This window comes from Mustela nigripes, chromosome 11, assembly GCF_022355385.1.
Source record: "Mustela nigripes isolate SB6536 chromosome 11, MUSNIG.SB6536, whole genome shotgun sequence".
In the NCBI taxonomy this organism is placed as follows: Eukaryota; Metazoa; Chordata; class Mammalia; order Carnivora; family Mustelidae; genus Mustela; species Mustela nigripes.
In genome coordinates, this window is record NC_081567.1 from 23,045,389 (window position 1) to 23,069,420 (window position 24,032).

The following is a 24,032-nucleotide window of genomic DNA, read 5'->3' on the forward strand; positions in this document are numbered from 1 at the left end:
AGAAATACTATTATCATATGGTTTCATTCATATGTGGAGCATAATAAATAGTGCCAAACACCATAGGGGAAGAGGGGGAAAACTAAATGGGAATAAATCAGAAAGAGAGACAAACCATGAGAGACTCTTAACTCTAGGAAACAAACTGAGGGTTACAGAAGGGAGGGGCTGGAAGGTTGGAGTAACTGGGTGACAGGTACTGAGGAGGACATGTGTTGTGATGAGCACTGGGCATTATACACAACTCATGAATTGATGAACACTATATCAAAAACTGTATGTTGATTAACTGAACATATAAAATTTTTTTTAAATGTAAAAAATATAATTTAGAAGTTAGCTCATAACATTTTAAAACAAACAGATTCAGCAGATTCTGGAAAGATGGCAGAGTAGGAAGCTCTAATTTATCTCCCCATCTAGACTATATTACACTGGCAGAATCTGACTGATAGAACTATTTTGGAACTCTGGAGTATATTGAAAGCTTTGGAATTCCAAGAGAAGATTTAGACCATAAATTGGGGTTAATTTTAATCAATTCCAGCTTTTGGCACACTAGCACTTACCATCCTTTATTCCTAGCACTACAGTAGCATCTGTGCATATGTTCCTGGAGCAGCTTGCAAAGAGCTGGGGGAGCCAGATGGCCTAAAGGGATCCTGTCCTCCAAATATTGGGCCTCTGTGTTCTAATTGCTTATTGCTGCTTCTTTCACAAACAGGAAAGTAGAGCCCATTCAAAGGAAGAAAATAAGTCAATAGACACTGTCCCTGAGTAAGACCTGATGATAGATCTGTTATACAAATACTTTAAAACTACTTTCTTTTGCAAATATCTTCTCCCATTCTGTCAGTTGTCTTTTGGTTTTGTTAACTGTTTCCTTTGCTGTGCAAAAGGGATCTTGATAAAATCCCAACAGTTCATTTTTGTCCTTGCTTCGCTTGCGTTTGGCTATGTTCCTAGGAAGATGTTGCTGCGACCGAGGTTGAAGAGTTTGCTGCCTGTGTTCTCCTCAAGGATTTTTTTTAAATTTATTTTTTATTTATTTTCAGCATAACAGTATTCATTATTTTTGCACCACACCCAGTGCTCCATGCAATCTGTGTCCTCTATAATACCCACCACCTGGTACCCTAACCTCCCAACTCCCGCCACTTCAAAACCCTCAGACTGTTTTTCAGAGTCCATAGTCTCTCATGATTCGCCTCCCCTTCCAATTTACCCCAACTCCCTTCTCCTCTCTAACTCCCCATATCCTCCATGCTATTTGTTATGCTCCACAAATAAGTGAAACCATATGATAATTGACTCTCTCTGCTTGACTTATTTCACTCAGCATAATCTCTTCCAGTCCTGTCCATGTTGCAACAAAAGTTGGGTATTCTTCCTTTCTGATGGAGGCATAATACTCCATAGTGTATATGGACCACATCTTCCTTATCCATTCGTCTGTTGAAGGGCATCTTGTTCTTTCCACAGTTTGGCGACCGTGGCCATTGCTGCTATAAACATTGGGGTACAGATGGCTCTTCTTTTCACGACATCTGTATCTTTGGCGTAAATACCCAGTAGTGCAATTGCAGGGTCATAGGGAAGCTCTATTTTTAATTTCATGAGGAATCTCCACACTGTTCTCCAATGAGGCTGCACCAACTTGCACTCCCACCAACAGTGGAAGAGGGTTCCCCTTTCTCCACATCCCCTCCAACACATGTTGTTTCCTGTCTTGCTAATTTTGGCCATTCTAACTAGTGTAAGGTGATATCTCAATGTGGTTTTAATTTGAATCTCCCTGAGGGCTAGTGATGATGAACATTTTTTCATGTGTCTGATAGCCATTTGTATTTCACTGGAGAAGTGTCTGTTCATATCTTCTGCCCATTTTTTGATATGATTATCTGTTTTGTGTGTGTTGAGTTTGAGGAGTTCCTTACAGATCCTGGATATGAACCTTTTGTCTGTACTGTCATTTGCAATTATCTTCTCCCATTCCGTGGGTTGCCTCTTTGTTTCTTTTGTTGACTGTTTCCATTGCTGTGCAGAAGCTTTTTTTTTTAATCTCTTTTTTATTTTTTAATAAACATATAATGTATTTTTATCCCCAGGGGTACAGGTCTGTGAATCGCCAGGTTTACACACTTCACAGCACTCACCATAGCACATACCCTCCCCAATGTCCATAACCCCATCCCCCTCTCCCGATCCCCCTCCCCCCAGCAACCCTCAATTTGTTTTGTGAGATTAAGAGTCTCTTATGGTTTGTTTCCCTCCCGATCCTATCTTGTTTCATTTATTCTTTTCCTACCCCCCAAACCCCCCACGTTGCATCTCCACTTCCTCATATCAGGGAGATCATATGATAGTTGTCTTTCTCTGACTGACTTATTTCACTAAGCATGATACCCTCTAGTTCCATCCACATTGTTGCAAATGGCAAGATTTCATTTCTTTTGATGGCTGCATAGTATTCCACTGTATTATATATACCACATCTTCTTTATCCCTTCATCTGTTGATGGACATCTAGGTTCTTTCCATAGTTTGGCTATTGTAGATATTGCTGCTATAAACATTCGGGTGCACGGGCCCCTTAGGATCACTACATTTGTATCTGTAGGGTAAATACCCAGTAGTGCTATTGCTGGGTCATAGGGTAGTTCTATTTTCAACTTTTTAAGGAGCCTCCATGCTGTTTTCCAGAGTGGTTGCACCAGCTTGCATTCCCACCAACAGTGTAGGAGGGTTCCCCTTTCTCCACATCCTCGCCAGCATCTGTCATTTCCTGACTTGTTAATTTTAGCCATTCTGACTGGCATGAGGTGATATCTCATTGTAGTTTTGATTTGTATTTCCCTGATGCCAAATGATATGGAGCACTTTTTCATGTGTCTGTTGGCCATCTGGATGTCTTCTTTGCAGAAATGTCTGTTCATGTCCTCTGCCCATTTCTTGATTGGATTATTTGTTCTTTGGGTGTTGAGTTTGCTAAGTTTTTATAGATTTTGGACACTAGCCCTTTATCTGATATGTCATTTGCAAATATCTTCTCCCATTCTCTCAGTTGTCTTTTGGTTTTGTTAACTGTTTCCTTTGCTGTGCAAAAGCTTTTGATCTTGATGAAATCCCAAAAGTTCATTTTTGCTTTTGTTTCCTTTGCCTTTGGAGACATATCTTGAAAGAAGTTGCTGTGGCTGATATCGAAGAGGTTACTGCCTATGTTCTCCTCTAGAATTCTGATGGATTCCTATCTCATGTTGAGGTCTTTTATCCATTTCAAGTTTATCTTTGTGTACGGTGTAAGAGAATGGTTGAGTTTCATTCTTCTACATATAGCTGTCCAGTTTTCCCAGCACCATTTATTGAAGCGACTGTCTTTTTCCCACAGACCACTGTACCACTGGTCTATGTATCTGTTTTAAGGCCAGTACCATGCTGTCTTGGTGATCACAGCTTTGTAGTAAAGCTTGAAATCGGGTAACGTGATGCCCCCAGTTTTGTTTTTCTTTTTCAACATTTCCTTAGTGATTCAGGGTCTCTTCTGATTCCATACAAATTTTAGGATTATTTACTCCAGCTCTTTGAAAAATAACAGTGGAATTTTGATCAGAATGGCTTTAAAAGTATAGATTGCTCTAAGCAGTATAGACGTTTTAACAATGTTTATTCTTCTGATCCAAGAGCATGGAATGGTCTTCCATCTTTTTGTGTCTTCTTCAATTTCTTTCATGAGTGTTCTTTAGTTCCTCAAGTACAGATCCTTTACCTCTTTGGTTAGGTTTATTCCCAGGTCATACCAAATACTTCTTAACTACAGTATGAAGAAGTTAAAAATGAATTACAAAATAAAACTAGAAAATTCATAAATTTGTAGAAATTGAACACCCTTTTAATCAAGGGATCAAAGAAGAAATCACAAAGAATATTAGAAAAATGTAGCGGTGAATGAAAATGAAAGCAGAATGTACCAAAACCTATATGGCTCAGTGAAAGCACTGCTTAAGAGCCAAAGTGTAGCTTTAAACAGTTACACTAAAAAATAACATCTCAAATCCACAGTCTAACTTTACAACTCAAGGAAACATAAAAAGAAGAAACTAAACATAAAGCTAGCAGAAAGCAGGAAGTAATAGAGCAGAGCAGAAATAAATGAAACAGAAAAGAGAAAAATAAAGAACATCAGTGAAACCAAAAGTTGGTTCTTTGAAAAGATAAAAAAATTGACAAACCTGTAGCTAAACAGACTAAGGGGGGGGGGGCAAGGCCCAATGCTTCACAACATCGGATTTGGACCAAAGGCAATGAAAAGGTTGGACTTCATGAAAATTTAAAAATGTTGTGCATCAAAAAAACACTATCAACAAAGTAAAAATGCAACCCACAGAATGGGAGGAAGAAACTAAATTTTTTAAAAAGATTTTATTTATTTATTTGACACACAGAGAGAGATCACAAGTAGGCAGAGAGAGAGAGGGAAGCAGGCTCCCCACTGAGCAGAGAGCCTGATGCGGGTTTCTATCCCAGGACTCTGAGATCATGACCTGAACCGAAGGCAGAGGCTTAACCCACTGAGTCACCCAGGTGCCCTGAAGAAACTAAATTTTATATCCCATAAGAGATTAATACTTGGGATTTATAGAGAAGACCTAAAAGTCAACAACAAAAGAACAGACTGATTCAAAAATGGGTTAAGGAGTTGAATAGACATTTCTTCAAAGAATATAAACAAATGGCCAACAAGCAAGAAAATAGGCAAATCAAAACAACAATGAAATATTACTTTGCATTCATCATGAGATGCTCTCTCAGAACGTTTTGAAATGATCATGTGATTTTAACCTTTTATTCTATTAATGTAGTACATCACACTTATTGATTCTATTTGCTGAATTATCCTTACATCTTAAGGATGAATACCACTTGATATAGTGCATGATGCTTGAATTGCACTACTGAATTCAGTTTACTAGTATTTTGTTGAGAACACTTGCATCTATATTCACCTTCATACTGGCCTATGGTTTCCTTTTATTGTAGTGTCCTTATATGGGCTTTGGTGTGAGAATAATTCTGACTTCGTAAACTGAGTGTGAAAGTGTTACCTTCAATTTTTTGGAAGATTTTGGGAAGAAGTGGCATTAATTCTTTAAACGTTTGGTAGAATTCACCACTGAAATCATCTGGTCTTGGGCTTTTCTTTCTTAGAGGAGGTTTGATTATTACTACAATTTCCATAGTCATTATTGGTCTGTTTGGATTTTATATAGCCAGAAGGAGAATTTCCAGACCATATAATAACTCTATTTTGGAGGGGAACTGACATAAAGTTTTCCACATCAGTATCTTTTTTAAATTGTTAAGACTTGTTTTGTGACCTAACATGTCATCCAGACATGTCATCCAACATACTACTCATGTGCTTGAAAAGAATGTATATTCTTTTGCTGTTAGGTTTAAAGTTCCGTTTGTCAGGTCCATTTTGATTTATAATGCTGGTTAAATTCACTCTTAACTGATTTTCTGTCTGGGTGTTCTATCCATTATTGAGGTTTCCTGTTATTTTATCAGTTTCTTTTTTCAGATCTGTTGATATTCATATAGTTAGGTGTTCTGATGTTGGGTGCATATATATTTACAATTATTATATCCTCCTATTGAAATGACACTTTTTATCATTAGTGTCTCCTGAGAGTTTTAATTAGTTTACTTTGTCTGACATAAGTCTAGTCATTCCTGCTTTCTTTTGCTTACCAATTGTATGAAATATGTTTCCTTAACTTCACTTTCAGTCAACGTGTATCCTTGAATCTCAAAGAGTTTTTTGTAGACACATCATAGTTGGATTTTTTTTTTCATTTTCTTTTTTCCTTTTTTTTAAAATTTAAGTTCAATTAGCCAAGGTATAGTTAGTTTTTGATATAATGTTCATTGATTCATTAGTTGAATATAACACCCAGTGCTCATTCTATCACATGCCCTCTTTAATTCCTATGACCCAGTTACCCCATTACCCCACCCACCTCCCTTTCTACAACCCTCAGTTTGTTTCCTGGAGTCAAGTGTCTCACACTGTTTGTCTCCCTCTCTTATTTTTTCCCATTCAGTTTTCCCTCCCTTCCCCCATTGTCCTCTGCACTATTCCTTATGTTCCACATATGAATGAGGCAGTCCTAAGAGGGAAATACATACCCATCCAAGCATCTCTCAAAAAACTAGAAAAATCCCAAATGCATGAGGTAAACTTACACCTAAAGGACCTGGAGAAAGAAAAGCAAATAAAGCCTAAGCCAAGCAGGAGAAGAGAAATAATAAAGATTAGAGCAGAAATCGATGAAATAGAAATCAGAAAAATAGCAGAACCATAAGTGAAACTAGAAGCTGATTCTTAGAAAGAATTAATAAGATAACAGTTGAATCTTATCCATTCAGCCTGTTTTTTTCTGGTGGGGGGTGGTGGTGTTTAGTCTGTTGAGACTTGCTGATAGAGAAAGATTTGTCATTGCCATTTTGTTAACTGTTTTTTGTTTGTCTTATAATTCTTCTGTCCCTCTTTTTCTCTCTCGCTGTATTCCTCTGTGTGTCATTGTTGTTGCTTTTTGATTGACTGACTGTTGCTTTTTGATAGGTGTTAATTCCTTTTCCTTTTCTTTAATGTAACTTCTTAGATATTTTCTTTGTGGTTACCAAGGGGCTTACACAAAATGTTTTATCACAGTCTCTTTTAAGCTCTTTTTAACAACTTAAATTCTCTGCTTTTCTCTTTTTCCTCTACATTATATGCTATTAATGTCATAATTTATATCTACCTGTATTGTATTATACATCCATTAACATAACTTAGTTATAGCTGTTTAAATAATTTTTTTCTTTTCTATTTTTCTAAGATTTTATTTATTTGACAGAGAAAGACACAGCAAGCCATCCTAGGATCGTGGGATCACAACCTGAGCCAAAGGCAGATAGATTCCTAACAACTAAGCTGCCAGGTGCCCCTAAATATTTTTTTAACTTTTACAGTATAATTAAAAGCAATTTACCCACCACCCATATAGTAAAACATTTCTGGTTTTGATCTTTATCAACGAGCTTCATATTTTGTTAGGCTCTCATATTGTTTTCTATCTTTTAACTTGAAGAACCCTGTTTAGTTTTTTTGTTTTGTCTTATTTTTGTTTTGTTGTTGTTGTTTTCTGGAAGAGTGTTCTAGTGGTGTTAAACTCCCTCAGCTTTCATTTGTCTGAGAAAGTCTTCATCTCCCCTATACTGAAGTACACATTTGCTGGGTATAGTACTCTTTGTTGGCTATTTTTGTCTTTCAGCACTTTGTTTTGTTTATTTTTATTTTTATTTTTTTGACTATATCACCCCACTCACTTCTAGCCTGTTTCTGCTGAACAATTTTATGAACATTTATGGGGGTTCTCTTGTATGTAACAAGTCACTTTCCTCTTGCCATTTGCAAAATTCTTTGTATTTAACTTTTCATAATTTGTAACAAGTCACTTTCCTCTTGCCATTTGCAAAATTCTTTGTATTTAACTTTTCATAATTTGATTATGTGTCTCAGTGTGGGTTTCTTTGGATGTACATTTTTCTTTTAATGCTTTGGTCTTCTAGATCTGATGCCTATGTCCTTCCCCAGTTTTGCAGTTTTTATCTCTTATTTTGAATAAGTTTTCTGCTCCTTTCTCTTTCTTCCTTCTTAAGCTTCTGTAATGCATATATTGGTCCTCCTGATAGTGTCCCTTATGTTTCTTATGCTATCTTCACTTTTTTCATTTCTTTTCCTTTCTCTTTATCAGAGGATTTCCACTGACTTGTCTTTGTAATCTTACCCTTTCTTCTGCTTGATGTAGTCCACTGCTGAATTTCTCTATTGAATTTTTTCAGTTCAGTTGTTAGATTCTTCAGATATATGATTTTTGATACTTTTATGCTTCTCTTTATTGAAATTCTCATTTAGATCATGCTTTGATATCCTGAACTTAGTTAGCATACTTAAAATCATTGCTTTGAACTTTCCAGCAGATAAATCACTTATCTCATTATGGTCTTTTCTGGATATTTACCTTGCTCTTTTGTTTACAATATATTTCACTGTCTCTTCCTTTTTCCTCTCTATATTGCATTAAATAAATTAATTAAATAAAAAAGCCAACTCTCCCTGCCTAGATAAGTTGGCCTTACATAGAAGAAATCATCTGGCCAGGGGTTCTCCAAACCTCTTAAAACTTTGTGCTTGTCAAAACCACTGCTTATGTTAGTGACCCTGGGAGATTAGAGTGTATCAAATCCCATCAAGCAGAGGAAGTGCCCACAAGTTCATTCAGGTTCCTGGAAGAATACTAATTGCTTGCCCCATTAGTTCCCAGATGCAGATTAGTTTGAAGTTCAACTTTTGTTGGGATGTTAGATATGTAGTCTAGCCCCTCCTGGCAAGAAACGGAGCTGGGTATGTTGGCCTACTTGCTTTGTACTGAGCCATCCTGTCAGACCCAGAGCTAGATTTGGGGACCAGTCCCTTGGGTGGAAGCCATAAAACCTGAGGAGCTTACATGTATGGTTTAAACTTTTCAATCCTCAGGCAGAAGCTGGGAATTGGGGATTCCCTCCTGAATGTAAGACACTGTGTTGTAGGTGGGGTTTACAGAGAGAATGTGTTTCAGCTTATCCTACCCTTTTTTATGTGAGTATTTCCTCAATTGTATGATGTGTAAGAATCTACCAATTCATTTCTGGATTTCTCGCAGAAGGAAATGATCTCTGTGTAACTATTTATTCAGTGTATCCATGGAATGAGGGAAAGTTAGGAGCCTCCTATTTCACCATCTCATTCTCTAGTAGTTTCAAAGAACAGTAAAGACACTCTTGTCTTAGATTCTCAGAGTAAGGCTGCTCTTATTATCCTATCACTTCCCTCAAAAATGTATTTCTCCCTCTGAAATCCGCTGGCTGAGTCAACAGTATCAATATCAATACCTGCCATGATTCCTACCTATCACTTTCCACTACTTTCCTCTTATCTCTCCCCCAAGTAATCATGCTACTCACATCTCAGATAGTAATCATGTCTTACCTCTAGAAGATTTTTGGTGATACTTAAGTTCTCAATAAACACATCCCCAGAGGTAGCAGTCTCTTCTCCAGTCAATATTTTGAAGGTAGTAGTTTTTCCAGCTCCATTTAATCCAAGCAATCCAAAGCATTCCTTCTTTTGGATTCCAAGGGAGATATTTCTGACAGCCAAAACAGCTGGACATGTAAAATATATCTTTAAAAATACAGAAAACACAATATAGCAAAAGATATGTATAGGTTAAATTAAAAAAAAATACATCAGACCCTTATGGACCACTATGGACCTCATACAACTTCACAAAAACTCTCCTACTCTGTTGGACTAATACACAGATTCAGAAGACCACAGTGAGCCCTTGACGCTCATGACATGATCTTTAATAGGAATGAAATCATAAATTGGCCATTGAACAATATTACCTTTGTGAGTTCCTTAATAAGTACTGTGAAATTCAGGGATTCCTGAGGTTGCTCCAGGATTCTGTTTCTCTCAGCTTGCACATCATCATCTTCAGATTCCCCAGATAATTCTGTGGACACTATTTCCTATATTTTCAAAAACAGCATCACAGAGATGGAGACCTCTTAGACATCTAGTCTAGATAACTGATTGACTTCAGGAAGGCTTAACTGGGGATTAATCTCAAACATGTCAGAAAAGAAATTTCAAATCATTCCCCAAAAACTTCCTACATATCTGTCACACTGTCGTGTATATGACATATACAATAGGGGATATACCTATCCCCTATTTCCGAAGTTTAAAAACTATATTCCTACCCAGAGAGCAAGTAGTTTGTTCCTATCAAAACGGACATTTCATCAAAAACTGGATCCATGGGCTCCTGGGTGGCTCAGTTGGTTAAGTGACTGCCTTTGGCTCAGGTTGTGATCCTGGAGTCCAGGATCGAGTCCCACATTGGGCTTTCTGCTCAGTGGGGAGTCTGCTTCTCCTGCTGACCTCTCTCCTCTCATGCTCTCTCTCTCTCTCTCTCTCAAATAAATAAATAAAATATTGGGAAAAAACTGGAACCACAACACACTATAAATTATAACCAAATACTATTTGCTAATTACATTTATTTTATAAGATATCAATACAACTAGGAATAGGGAAGATTAACTCTTTCTTTTCTGAGAGGAAGAGTGGAATCCAAGGACCATTTCACAAGGTAAATAAACTGAATTTTAAAAAGTAAATAGGAGTTAATTAGGAGACTTATAATGGGAAGGGAGAAAAAAGGGCAGGGCATTCCACATGGTAGAAAGAGTATGAAAGAATAATCTAAGATATGTCCATTACCCTATTTTAATTTTTAACTTCCTGTTTTGAAAAAATTTTGATTTATAGACAATTATAAACACAGGATAATTCCAGTATGCATTTTAGCCTTCTAATGTTAACACCTTACACAGTCACGGTACACTGATCAAAATAAAGAAATTAACATTGGTTCAGTTCTAGGAACTACAGATTTTATTGTAGTTTAGTGCAAAATATGCTGAATAATTTTAATGCCACTTTTAGTCTAAACTTTTAAAGCACGACATATCCAGACAAGTGCATAAATCATAACCTACATCTTAATGATTTTTCACAAGGTGAACATATTTATGTAACCACCCCTGATAAAGAAAACAGAGCATTATCTCAACAGTAACTGGAATCCTGACTTGTAACTCTAAATATTATATATTAGTTTTGTCTGTTTTTGAAATTTATATGAATGAAATTCTACTTTATTTTTTAATTTTTAAATTAAGTTTAATTCCAGTAAACACAGAGCTTTAAATTGGTTTTTGGTGTATAATATAGTGATTCGACAATTCTACATACGACTCAAGTTCATTGTGATGTGTACTCTTAATCCCCTTCACCTATTTCACCCATTCCACCCACCAACCTCCCCTCTGGTGACTGTGAGTTTGTTCTCTATAGTTAAGAGTCTGTTTCTTGGTCTGACAGTCTCTTTCTCTTAACAGAATTCTACTTTATGTAACTTTTCTGTGTCTGGCTTCTTTGGGGCAATATGATAGTTGTGTTATTATTCCATGCTGTTCCATATAAGTTTATAGCCTGCTTCTTCTTATTGCTATATTCTATTGTGAGAACAGACATTTCTTTTGTTATGTTATTCATCATACAGTACGTCATTAGTTTTTGATGTAGCATCCCTGGATTCATTTTTGTGTATAACACCCAGGGCTCATTACAACACATGCCCTCCTTAATAACCATCATGAGGCTAACCCATTCCCCCCCCAACCTGTCTCTCCTCTGAAACCCTCAGATTGTTTCCCAGAATCCATAATCAGTCATGGTTCATACCCCTCTCTGATTTCTCCCCCACTTCAGTTTTCCCTTCTTTCCCCTAATGCCCATTATATGACTGACAAACATGTGCTCTGCTTCTTTCTCTTTTTTAAAGGGGGTCTATATGAATAATGCTGTGTGAACATTCTTGTAAATGTCTTTTGGTGAACATGAGCCTGCATTTATGTTGGATTTATACCTAGAAGGGGAGCTTCTGGGTCTGAGTATGTGCTCATTTTCATAAACATATGAAGACAATACTTTAGAAGGTAATGCCAGACAGTTTTCTAAAGAGTGATCAGTTTATATTCCCAACACCAGTGTTTGAGATTTCTAGTCATTCTGCAGCCTCAGCACTTACTATTTTTATGAGTATGCTGTGGTGTCCTTTAGTGGCTTTAATTAGCATTTACTGATGACTACTAATGTTGTGAATTTTTACATATATTTATTGCATATTTGGATATTCTTTTCTGTAAAGTCAGTGTCTCAAGTCTTTTGCCCACTTTTAAGTTGGGCTTTCTGTCTTTTTCTTACTAATTAACAATTCAAAAATCTTTTTCCAGTTGGTGACTTGCCTTTTCATTCACTTGATGTCTTTTGATAATGATGCCCTCACTATCATGAAGGTATTTGTTATGTTTTTGTTCTAAAAGTTTATTATTTTACCTTTCACATTTAGATCTACAGAAAAGTTGTTAAGTTACAAATGATTTGTACAGAGTAAGACAGGAGTCAACTTCCTTATTCTCAATGTGGATAACCAACTGGATCAGCACCATTAATTGAAAAGAATATCCTTTCTCCACTGCATTATGTGTCAATGTTGTCATATATCAGGTGACCACATATTTGTACATCTATTTCTAGACATTCTATTCCATTTGTTCTTGAATTTTAGCATGTGTCAGAATCAGCTGGATGGCTTATAAAACATAAAATAAAACCAAAAGCTTCTGATTTTCGTAGGTCTGGGGTGGGGTCCAAGAACTTGCATTTCCTTTTTTTTTTTTTTTTAAATTTGACAGACAGAGATTACAAGTAGGCAGAGTGGCAGGCAGAGAGAGTGGGGGAAGCAGGCTCCCTGCTGAGCAGAGAGCCCAATGTGGGGCTCGATCCCAGGACCCTGAGATCATGACCTGAGCCGAAGGCAGAGGCTTTAACCCATTGAGCCACCCAGGTGCCCCAAGAACTTGCATTTTTAAAAAAGAAAAATTCCAAGCTACTACAAAAAACCACGCCTTAAGGAAAATTATTTTTCTAATACATTGTTTTATTTGTTTTAGTTACTATAGTTTATAAAAAAAATACTTATATATGGTAGTGTTAGTGCACCACTTTTGTTCTCCTTCAACACTTCCTTGGCTATCCTTGGCATTTTGCATTTCCATGCAAACTTTAGAATCAGCTGATCATTTTCCACACACAAACATGTACACACAAAAATACCCACTAGCATTTTGATTGGAATTGTTTTGAATCTTTAGATCAATTTGGGAAAAAACTATCATTTTCCCAATATTGGGTTTTCCAAAGCAAGTACATGGTATTCTTTCATTTATAGGTCTTCTTCAATCTTTCAATACTGTTTTGTACTTCTCCATGTAAAGGTCTTGTATAAATTCTGTTAGACTTATTCCTAGATACTTTTTCTTTTTATGTTATTTGAATAACAACATTTGACATGTCACTTGTTTGTGGCTTATATATGGATATATAATTGATTTTTCTATACAGACTTTGTATTTAGCATATTAATTTTAACATTTCATTCCTTTAACTATGTACACAATGGTGTCATTTGTAAATAATGAATTTTTAAATTTTTACAATTTTATGCTCATCATTTTTTTTCTTGCCCTATTGCATTAATACCTATAATAGATTGGATAAAAATTGTATTTAAAAATGGAATAAAAGAGGGCACCTGGGTGGGTCAGTGGGTTCAGCCGCTGCCTTTGGCTCAGGTCATGATCTCAGGGTCCTGGGATTGAGTCCCGCATCGGGCTCTCTGCTTGGCAGGGAGCCCGCTTCCTTCTCTCTCTGCCTGCCTCTCTGCCTACTTGTGATCTCTCTTTGTCAAATAAATAAATAAATAAATAAAATCTTTTTAAAAAATGGAATAAAAGGTATAGCATAGGGAATATAGTTAATGGTGTTGCAGTAGGGTTGTATGGTGACAGATGGTAGCTACACTTGTGGTAAGCATAGCATAACATATAAACTTGTGAACTTACTATGTTGACACTTGAAACTAATCTAACATAGTTCAACTTGGGTCATGATCCTAGGGTCCTGGGATCAAGCTCTGCAGTGGGTTCCCTGCTCAGTGCAGAGCCTGCTTCTCCCTCTCCCTCTGCCTGCCACTTCTCCTGCTTGTGCTCTCTCTCTGTCAGGTAAATAAATGAAATCTTAAAAAAATATATATTATTTGATGTAGATTCTTCTTGTGGTTACTTTTTACCATATTAAGGAAGTTCCTTTCTGGTTTTGGTTTGCTAAAGAATTTTATAAGAAATATAATTTTATCAAATCTTTTTTCTGAATCTCTCAGGACTGTAATTGTTTTTCTGATTTTTCTTATTAATATAGTGAATTATGTTTTATTAGTATGATGACTTAAAGTGTTACACTGTTAACTTAAATTGAATTGAAGTTAAAAATTAAGAAAAAATAAAGTGTTAGACTATGCTTGCATTCCTGTAATAAACCTTACCAGGTGATGAATTCAAACTAACATTTTTGTGAAGGATTTTTGCATCTGTGTCCATAAATATAATTCATCTGTAATTTTTCTGTTTTGTAGCATTATTTATAGCTATTATTCTCTAAGTTATTATGGCCTCACAAGACAGTAAGACAGAAAAATAAAGGTAAGAAAATAAATCAATAAAATAGAAAACAAAACATATAACAGAGAAGTAAAAAATTCAAAAGTTGGTTCTTCGGAGAGATTAATTGGTTAAACACCTATCAAGAGTAATTAAGAAAACAAGGTTGGGGGCGCAGAAAAACTACAAACTACTAACGGATATTAAGAACAAAACAGAAGAACACTGCGAACAGATTGTTGTCGATACATTTAATGATTTAGATTAAACTGGCACATTCCTTGGAAAGTGCAAAATGAGAAAAGAAGAGAAAACCTGCACATTCCAACGTTATATAATTTGAAACTCTTATTACAAACTTTCCCTCAAAAAAAATCCCAAGTCCATATAATTTTGCCATTAAATTCCTCATTCCCAAAACTCGACTGCCCTAGAATGAAGTTCAAGATCCTTAGCATGGCACTTTGGAGGCCTTTCCCAGCTCAGCCACATCACTTTTTTTCTTTTTTCTTTTTTCTTTTTTTTTTTTTTTGACATATAATGTATTATTTGTTGCAGTCATCCTGTCCTGCCTTCCAAAACCTTGGCTCCAGACATAATAATAGCTCCTTGAATGTTTTCCAGCTCCTTGTCTGTTCATAAGTTGACCTCTATGCCTTGGACTCACTTTCTCAAGTGTCACCCAATGCCCAAAGCTTGGTTTTGTGACACCTAGATGCATTTACAGTATTTTGAGTTTCTGTTTATTAGAGCACATATTTTTTGGATTGTATTTGTCTGAACTCTGATTTGGTCCCTGTCTTGAAACCCTTTCTCTTATATCTCTATGGAGGTCTCCTTTACCCTCTCTTCCAAGTCTGGGAATCTGTTTGTTCCTTCTGGGCCTCTCCCAGGAATCTGAGACCTGTCCAACATCTAGTATGATACCAGGTACCTAGTAGGTACCTGAGGCATATCTTTGGAATGTATGACCTCAGCCTTGGGTGTAGGACTTTGCTGTGCTAACAAGCTTTTTGCATGTTCACTTGACCTGACCCTTCAGTTCCTGGGCTTTTCCTACCCACTGAGAAATTCCCTATGTAATCTTGCAGATTAATGGTTCAGCTGAATAGGAGACACTCATAAGATCTGGACACCAGGTGCTGGCTCTATTGATGACACCAGAGCTGAGCCTTTGCTTAGCATCTTCCCCACTTCTGGAGGCAATTCTGGGACATTCCCTGCCTTTTATGCCTCCATTAGTGCTACCATTCATACCTTACTCGTGCACATTGTATCTTGAGTACCTATGGAGTCAGATCTGTACTGGGAAATGTGAAGAAAGACCACATTGGCATAGTAAGACTTTGGACTGAAGTCTAAGCTTATGGGACAGTCATGCAATTTCATCTATTTTGATAACAGGGAGGCTCCTTTAGCCTCAAAATATTCTTTCTTCTAAAAACACTTCAGACAGTGGTTCTCAAAGCATGAAGGAGTTGCAGAAGCACTACTTGAAAATGTATTACATATGCAAGTTCAGGCCCTACCTAAGGTTCACAAAATCAGCAACTCGTGGAGCAGAGACCAGCAACTTGTATTTTAAGAAGACTTCCAGGAGAGTCTGGTAAATGCCAGATTTTGAGAGCAACTGCTACAGAGTCTTACTATGAAGTGTGCACTCTGTAGGCTGGCAGAATCAATACCACCTGGGAGTTTGTTAAATAGCTAGGGACCAAATTAGGGTGCATGAGCACTTTGGAAGGAAAATGGACCTCTGATAAGAAATGTTCAAAGGAAAGCTTTCTATTATAATAAAACTATAAAAAATAACCATATTTTGACTAGCAAAGCCCAGAATGTTTAGAAACCACAAAGTTCAAATTACAATGAAGATCTTTGATTAACATGGATTTCAATCAACATAAACTGATTTATATTTACATATCCAATAATGGAATTTGGCATATGTGGAGACATGTTTTTGGTCTTAGAGATATCCCTAAGATCCATAGCCAGGTACTTACCTTATTAAATTTCTTGTAGATACCAAAGAAAATATAGTGAAACACAAAGGTTTTCACTTTCCATGAGGTGGTCTCCAAAAGGAAAATCAAGACGAAGAAAATAAATCCCAAAACAGCCATCGCAATTAAGAATTTTCCTATTGCATCTTTTTCCAAACCATATACATTCATCTCAGTTACTGATGTCAATGACAAAGGAAAAGATACAGGTTTATTTTAAAAAATTATTTCAATAAGAAAACTATAAGAAGTCAACAAACTGGAAGTACTACAGAATCAAATAGAATGATTACCAAATAAACACAAAATACTATATTTAATGGTATGTTTGATGACTTCATATGTCATGCAAAATATCTTCAAGATCCTTTAATTCCATGAATTTTGTCTTGCTATAGTTCTAGGCATCCATTACCAATATGGTACCATACAGCCAGAACCTTTGGGCGAATGCCTGTTCACACTAATCAGAGTAGTGGGTAGAAAGAGAGGCTTTCCTTGCCCCAAAATACATTTCCTTTGAAACTACTTCAGATGTTGGGTATGAAAATGTGGAGCAGTGGCAGTAGAATCACCTAGAATATGCTACATATACAAACGCTCTTACCTATAAGGGAATACTAACATTTAAGCTGAGTTGGAAGTGCTAAACAGCTGACACTTTTTCAACTGCTTATGAGAAAGGTAATAATTACAAGGTTCTAAATTCATATATATATATATGTGTGTGTGTGTGTGTGTATAATATATGCATATATGCATAAGTATGTATCACATTTTCTTTATCCATTCATCCATGGAGATTCTATCCCATGAGAAAATGCATTATGCTAAAGTTTTGAATCTTAGCTCTAACTTGTACAAATTGTGTGACAGAGTAAGTTATTCAATTTTATATAAACTTTAGTTTCCTCATAGTGAATATAACAACACATAACTTGATGGTCATTGTGAAGATTCAAAATAATAAAGGTAGAGCTATGTATGTCAAATAAGTAATAGGCCAGTGGTGTCTGACAAGTCCCAGATACTCACTTGCTTTACTACAATTTATGAAGGCAGGAACGTCTTTTGAGGAACACAGCAGCCTTGTATTTTGGTTATTAAAATATTTACTGATGCTCATCCCAAAGTTATATATGGGTAACACCATCAATGAATCAAGTAGAAGGCTTTCAGAACCAGATCCTTTGTGATTAAAAAGATAGCATTAGCATGCTTTATACAAAATGAATTGCTCCAGGAAAACAAAATCTCCCCAATGAATTAAATGGAGAAAATTACAAAGCTATATTATTATCCTCACAAAACTCTCACTTCTTGCCACTAAGTATATGTTTTGTAGCATAGTTTATATTGATAATTACAGCACTAGAAAATCCTTGGCAAAGTTGATATCCATATAACCTGTCTTCTGTCATCTGATGTGAATAGGAAATGCATACTGATTTCTCATTTTTCTTATCTTATCTTATCATTTTTCTTATCATGGATGAATAAAGAAACAAAGTTGTGGTAGAAAAGTCAGCATATGACAACAGTAGGAAAGAGATAAATATTTTATCAGCTGAAAGGAGATACATCTTCAGAGAACCAAGTCTAAAGCTCACTGAGGTTTCTTTAAATATTAACTTAATGTGTATAATAGTTGAAGACTATATATGAAGGAATAGGCAACACGATTACAAGTTAAGTTAACGAAGGTCACTGTAGGACTTCAAGACCGACCTCAGACTGTTGGTAATAAATATAAGATGATATGCCTGGGCAGAAAACATCTTTGTAAGACACTTTGATAAAAGTGAGATGGTCAACCAAGGAAGACAGGGAATGAGTGAAGTTCCTAAGATACAAATTTTCTAAGTGGTAAAGTCATACCAACCCTGCCTCAAAGAGGCTAACAATTGGCGTATATGCAAATAATCTATTATCCAGAAAGAATTCTGGACACTGACTGGCCACCTGAATAGATGCCAAAAATAACAAGGAGCTAATGTTATAAAGTATTTAGCCTCTCTCCATAGAATACAAATATTCTCTTTCATCTTAAAAAAATATATATATTTATGTATTTGACAGAAAGAGAGAGAACAAGCAGTGGGAGTGGCAGATGTAAAGGGAGAAGCAGGCTTTCCGCTGAATAGGGAGGCTGATGTGGGGCTTGATCCCAGGACTTTGGGATCATGACCTGAGCTGAAGCTTAACCGACTGAGCCACCCAGGTGCCCCTATAAATATCCTCTTACTTCTAAGGAGTAGAGGAAGATCTTCCTACATAAAGTAATATGCTAATATAACTGGTTTTGATTCAATTTTGTCATGTAACAAAAACAAAAATCAATTTATGCAATCAATAAAAAAATTAAAAAAAATTTTTAAGTAATATGATTCCTTAGCTGACAACCTGCTGAAGGGTACCATATGAATGGGGTGTGGAAGGATACAAAAACTGAGGAAAAAATGGTTGTAAATGCATGGATAATGTTTTAAAAATACTTTTCTTCCAGATCAGCATGTGTACAAACCAATAGGAGTAGAATACCAATCAACCAAACTAGATACAATCATATACAGTGCGGCCATTTTGTGTGTAATGACCAAAAATTAACTCACTCTGTAGGATTTAGAGAAAAGGAGAATTACTATCTGTTGTTTTGGTTTGCCTCTCTATATTCTCCATATTTCTGAAAATAGTTTCCTGATTTTCTTACCATCTCTGAATAATGAATTCAGTTTCTTTTCTAATTTCACATTCTTTATTCTCACCTATTACTACATTAACTAGGGCCTTAGGTGTAACATTGATTTGAAAGGGAATGTTGGCAACCCACAGAATGGGAGAATATATTTGCAAATGACACTACAGACAAAGGGCTGATGTCCAAGATCTATAAAGAACTTCTCAAATTCAACACCCCCAAAACAGATAACGAAGTAAAAAAATGGGCAGAAGACACGAACAGACACTTCTCCAAAGAAGCCTGGTAGTGGGTTTTAAGGAGGGCACGTATTGCATGAAGCACTGGGTGTGGTACATAAACAGTGAATCTTGGAACACTGAAAAAAAAAAATTAAAAAAAAAAAAAAAAGAAAGAAGTGGGATGCCTGGGTGGCTCAGTCGCTAAGCATCTGCCTCCATCTCAGGTCATAATCCTAGGGTCCTGGAATTGAGCCCCATGCCGGGTTCCCTGCCCGGCAGGAAGCCTGTTTCTCTCTCTCCTACTCCCCCTGCCTGTGTTCCCTCTCTCACTTCTGTGTATTTCTCGGTCAAATAAATAAATAAAATCTTTAAAAAAAAAAAAAAGAAGGCAGCATACACATGGCTAACAGACACATGAAAACGTGTTCATCATCATTAGTCATCAGGGAAATTCAAATCAAAACCACACTGAGGGCGCCTGGGTGGCTCAGTGGGTTAGGCCGCTGCCTTCAGCTCAGGTCATGATCTCAGGGTCCTGGGATCGAGTCCCACATTGGGCTCTCTGCTCAGCAGGGAGCCTGCTTCCTCCTCTCTCTCTCTGCCTACTTGTGATCTATGTCTGTCAAATAAATAAATAATATATTAAAAAACAAAAAACAAAAAACAACAAAAAAAAAAACAAAACCACACTGAGATACCACCTTACACCAGTTAGAATGACACAAATTAACAAGGCAGGAAACGAATGTTGGCGAGGTTGTAGGTAAAGGGGAGTCCTCTTACGTTGTTGGTGGGGATGTCAGCTTTACTTTGGTAAAGAGTACAGAGGTTCCTCAAGACGTTAAAGATAGAGCTACCCTACAATCCAGAAACTGCACCACTAGGTATTTACCCCAAAGATACAGATGTAGTCAAAGAAGGAGCACATGCACCCCAATGTTCATAGCAGCAATGTTCACAATAGCCAAACTGTGGAAGATGCTGAGATGCATTTCAACAGATGAATGGATAAAGAAGATGTGGTTCATATATACAATGGAGTATTAGTCAACCATCAGAAAGGTTGAAAACCCACCATCCATATCGACATGGATGGAAGTGGAGGGGATTATGCTAAGTGAAATAAGCAGAGAAAGACAATCATCACATGGTTTCACTCATATGTGGAACATAAAGAATAGTACAGAGGACCATTGGGGAAGGGAGGGAAAACTGAAGGCAGGTGGATCAGAGAGGGAGACAAACCATGAGAGACTATAGATGCTGAGAAACGAACTGAGGGTTACAGAAGGGAGGGGCTCTGTGGGTGGAGTAGCAGGGTGATGGGTATTAAGAAGAGCACGTGTTGTGATGAGTACTGGATGTTATATGCAACTGATGAATCACTGAACACTACATCAAAAACTAATGATGTACTATATGGTGGCTAACTGAACATAATAAAAATAAATAAATTAAAATAAAAAGACCTCTGAGAGGGATGCTGCCTTGCAGCTCAGCCAACTTGATTTTAGCCCAATGTGCCCTCTGATAGACTTCTCATCTACAGAGCTGTAGGATGATACATTTGTATAATTTACTAAGTTTGCAGTGACCTGCTACTGCAGCAATAGAAAACTAACACAGAAACTAATTGACAGCAATGTGACTAACTCAGTAGTCACATTATAAATGAGCACCACAGTATAAATACTTCTACATGCTTCTTAGTCTATTATTCAGAGATCAGTTCTTCTTCATGTGGCTTAATATTGCACCTTGAAGAGGTGTGCAAGGAGTATTAAAATATGTTTCCAACTATCTCAGGGAATTCTTTTGTGGGAGGGCAAGACCCAAGGTCAGTAAATGGGTTAGAAGCCTCTTGGTCTCAGTCTTTGCAAGACCTAGTATGGCTGAATTACTTAAAACAGATCTAATTAATGTTCACAGGGTCATTTAATAAAGTAGTGGCAGCATTTGTGCTATAAGAAACTTCTCTTTGCCATCATTGCCAATCCAATCAATCTCTCCATAATCTTAAAGTCAAAGGAGGAAAATGAAATAATAAATATTGTACTGAGCCTGGGCCAATGGACTGAAGGACTGGGTTAGTGAAAATGTAGTGTCTTAACTCATCTTGCATTGCCCCCAAATAATGCCTATAACATCAGTGACACTTAACAAAAGATTATTAACTTAAAAGCAGTGTAAGTTTTCCCAGAAATCCAGAACAAAATAACTTTGTATTGTTCTTATCTTCAAGACCATATTTCTTTATTTATGGGGGAAATGGTGTGATGTCCTTACCTGATGTAGTTATTACTGACTCCAGTACTATGCCGAAAACTCCTGCAAAGTAGTTTAACATCACAAGCTTGATGTAGGCACTGGTATGACTAGAAAAAAGGAAACTTATCAGGTACGTGAAGGGAATGACGGACCAGCCAAACAGCAGGAAGATGATCAGTGTGTCTAGAAAGCGGTAATTCTTGGTCAGTTCATCCAATCCAGATAACAGGAACACCACCTGAGACGGAGAATACACAAGTAAAGTCAAAGTGGAGAAAACTATGCAATGACTAAGAATTCAGTCTAATAACTTAGAAAAGTGGAAAAGTCTTCCTTTGTTAGAACACTAAGTATTTTATTAACCAAACAATTTTGTCTGTGAGCCTGTCTATTGAGGTTCTTCTGCTTCTCCCTCAAGTGAGGGAGAATTGCCTCCAATTGCCATTCTCTTTGTTTTCATCTACTTGAAAGTTTCATTTTGTTCTCCTTGAACAAGATCAAAGTATATTCTTTCTTTTCCTTCCTCTAACCCCAAGTAAACCAAATTCTCAGTATTCTCAGAAATGAGATCCCCTAGGAGACAAACCTTTTTTTTTTTTTTTTTTTTTAAGATTTACATTCTGGCAGATGTAAACTGTAATGCTAAGGACATGCCTTTCATGGCTCTCCATTTTTAGATTCTGCCTATTGGCTCTACTCTGTTTTCCTACTCCTTCTTTCCCCATGTCAGCCACTCAGTTGAGAAGCACACAGGGAAACTCAAAATTAGAGGGGATCTAAGAAGGGTAACAGAGAATATATAGAGTTGTTACAGAAAATAAATCTCCAGAAATCGACATCTTATAAGTTGTTAAAACTGTGGTTTCTCCAAATATTTCAGAATCATTTATTTTGAGCTATTAAATGTTTATGTAGCAAGAACCTTGAGAAGTGGATGGTAGGATTAAATTGAGAATTGCTACCAGTGATTGAAAGCAGGTTCTCAGTGGTAGTAGAAAAAGCAGCAAATATAAGTAAACAAACAAACAAACATAGCATAGATGAAAATATTTGGGAATTATGAGCATGGCTACTTTGCTTCTGTCATCACAGACTTTCAGTCTCAAGAGAAATGAAGTGAATGTAAATACTTATTTAGAATTTTGAATGATCTAGGTATTTTTTTCCTTGAAAGATTTATGATGTTTAGGGATTTCACTAATTATAAAATGTACATTTTTAGGTAGGAAGACTCAACATTGTAAGAATGCAGCTATTCCCCAAATTAGTCTATAAACAAAAATATCAATAAGATATTCAGTTGAATATTTTATTATTTTTTTTACAGATTTTATTTATTTATTTGAGAGAGAGAGAGAGAAAGAGAGATAGTATAAGCAGGGGGAAAGGGAGGGAGAAGCAGACTCTCTGCCGAGTAGGGAGCCCATATGGGGCTCGATCCCAGGACCCTGAGACAATGACCTGAGCTGAAGCCAGACACTTAACTGACTGAACCGCCCAGGTGCCCCATGGAAGTATCTTTTAAATCAGGCACATAAACAGCCAGAATGAGCACTGTAATTTATTTTATCTTGGGTCTTAAAAAAACTTTTGTAGACAGTCTCTAAAAATAATTATCAAGTGAAAATTTTATTTTGAAATGTAACACATTCAAAATTGTACAAAATACAGATGAACAGATCACTCAGATATTACAAAACAAACACTGCTGTGAAAATTACCAAAGACACCAATGCAACTCAAGGCACAACATATCCCTCCTCTGTGAAGGTCAACACTATCCTAACCTCTATGATAATTACTTTCCTTCTTTTATTTACAGTTTTAACAAAAACATCCCTAAATACTACTTTTATTTTTCAACTATACATGGAACTATATAGTACGTACTTCTTCCTACCTGGCTTCTTTTGCTAACATTGTATTTGTGAAATTCATCCCCACTGTTGCCTAGTGTGGCAGTTCATTTTCATTGCTCTTTAGTATTCTAAGGTATTATTGTATCACTTTTATTCATCTGTTATATTTGATAAATACTTGAGTTGTTTGCCATGTTTATTGTTTATTAATAGCATTCTTAAAAACCTTTTTGTACATGTCTCTTGCACATATATATGCATTGGAGATCATATATATATCATATATATATCTTCAAAGTTTTAGAATATATATAAAGTTTAGATATATATATCTAAAAAAGTTTTAGATATATATACCATATATACATATTGTGTGTGTTTATATATATATGTATATATATATATATATATATATATCTTCAAAGTTTTAGAAGAAAATGTCAAATTGTTTACCAAAGTAACTGGACCAATTTATGTTCCCATCAGTAATAATTGCCCCCTCCACTGCATTAAATTATTATCCATATTTGGTATTTTAGCTTTCTAGATTTTAGCTATTCTGATAGCTATATATTAGCCTCTGTATTTGTTTTCTAATGCTGTTGTACCAAATTCACAAATTAGTGGCTAAAACAACACAAAGTTATCTTAGAGTTTTGGAATGGTTCTCACTAGACTAAGATAAAAAAGTCCACATGACTGTATTCCTTCTGGAGGCTCTAGGAGAAATTCCATTTTTTGCCTTTTCAAGCTTCCA

General features: G+C 36.2%; 1 protein-coding gene across 1 annotated transcript in view; it reads right to left on the reverse strand.

Annotated features, from left to right (window-relative positions):
* The window catches only part of LOC132027307 (phospholipid-transporting ATPase ABCA3-like), a 139,502-nt gene that overhangs the window by 12,140 nt on the left and 103,330 nt on the right, over positions 1-24,032 (reverse strand). Inside the window, exons 21-25 of the mRNA XM_059416059.1 lie at positions 21,435-21,654; positions 17,265-17,417; positions 16,230-16,408; positions 9,499-9,624; positions 9,077-9,271 (exon numbers count right to left, since the gene is read on the reverse strand). Coding sequence (XP_059272042.1) covers positions 9,077-9,271; positions 9,499-9,624; positions 16,230-16,408; positions 17,265-17,417; positions 21,435-21,654 — 873 coding nt within the window. The remainder of the gene's footprint in view (positions 1-9,076; positions 9,272-9,498; positions 9,625-16,229; positions 16,409-17,264; positions 17,418-21,434; positions 21,655-24,032) is intronic.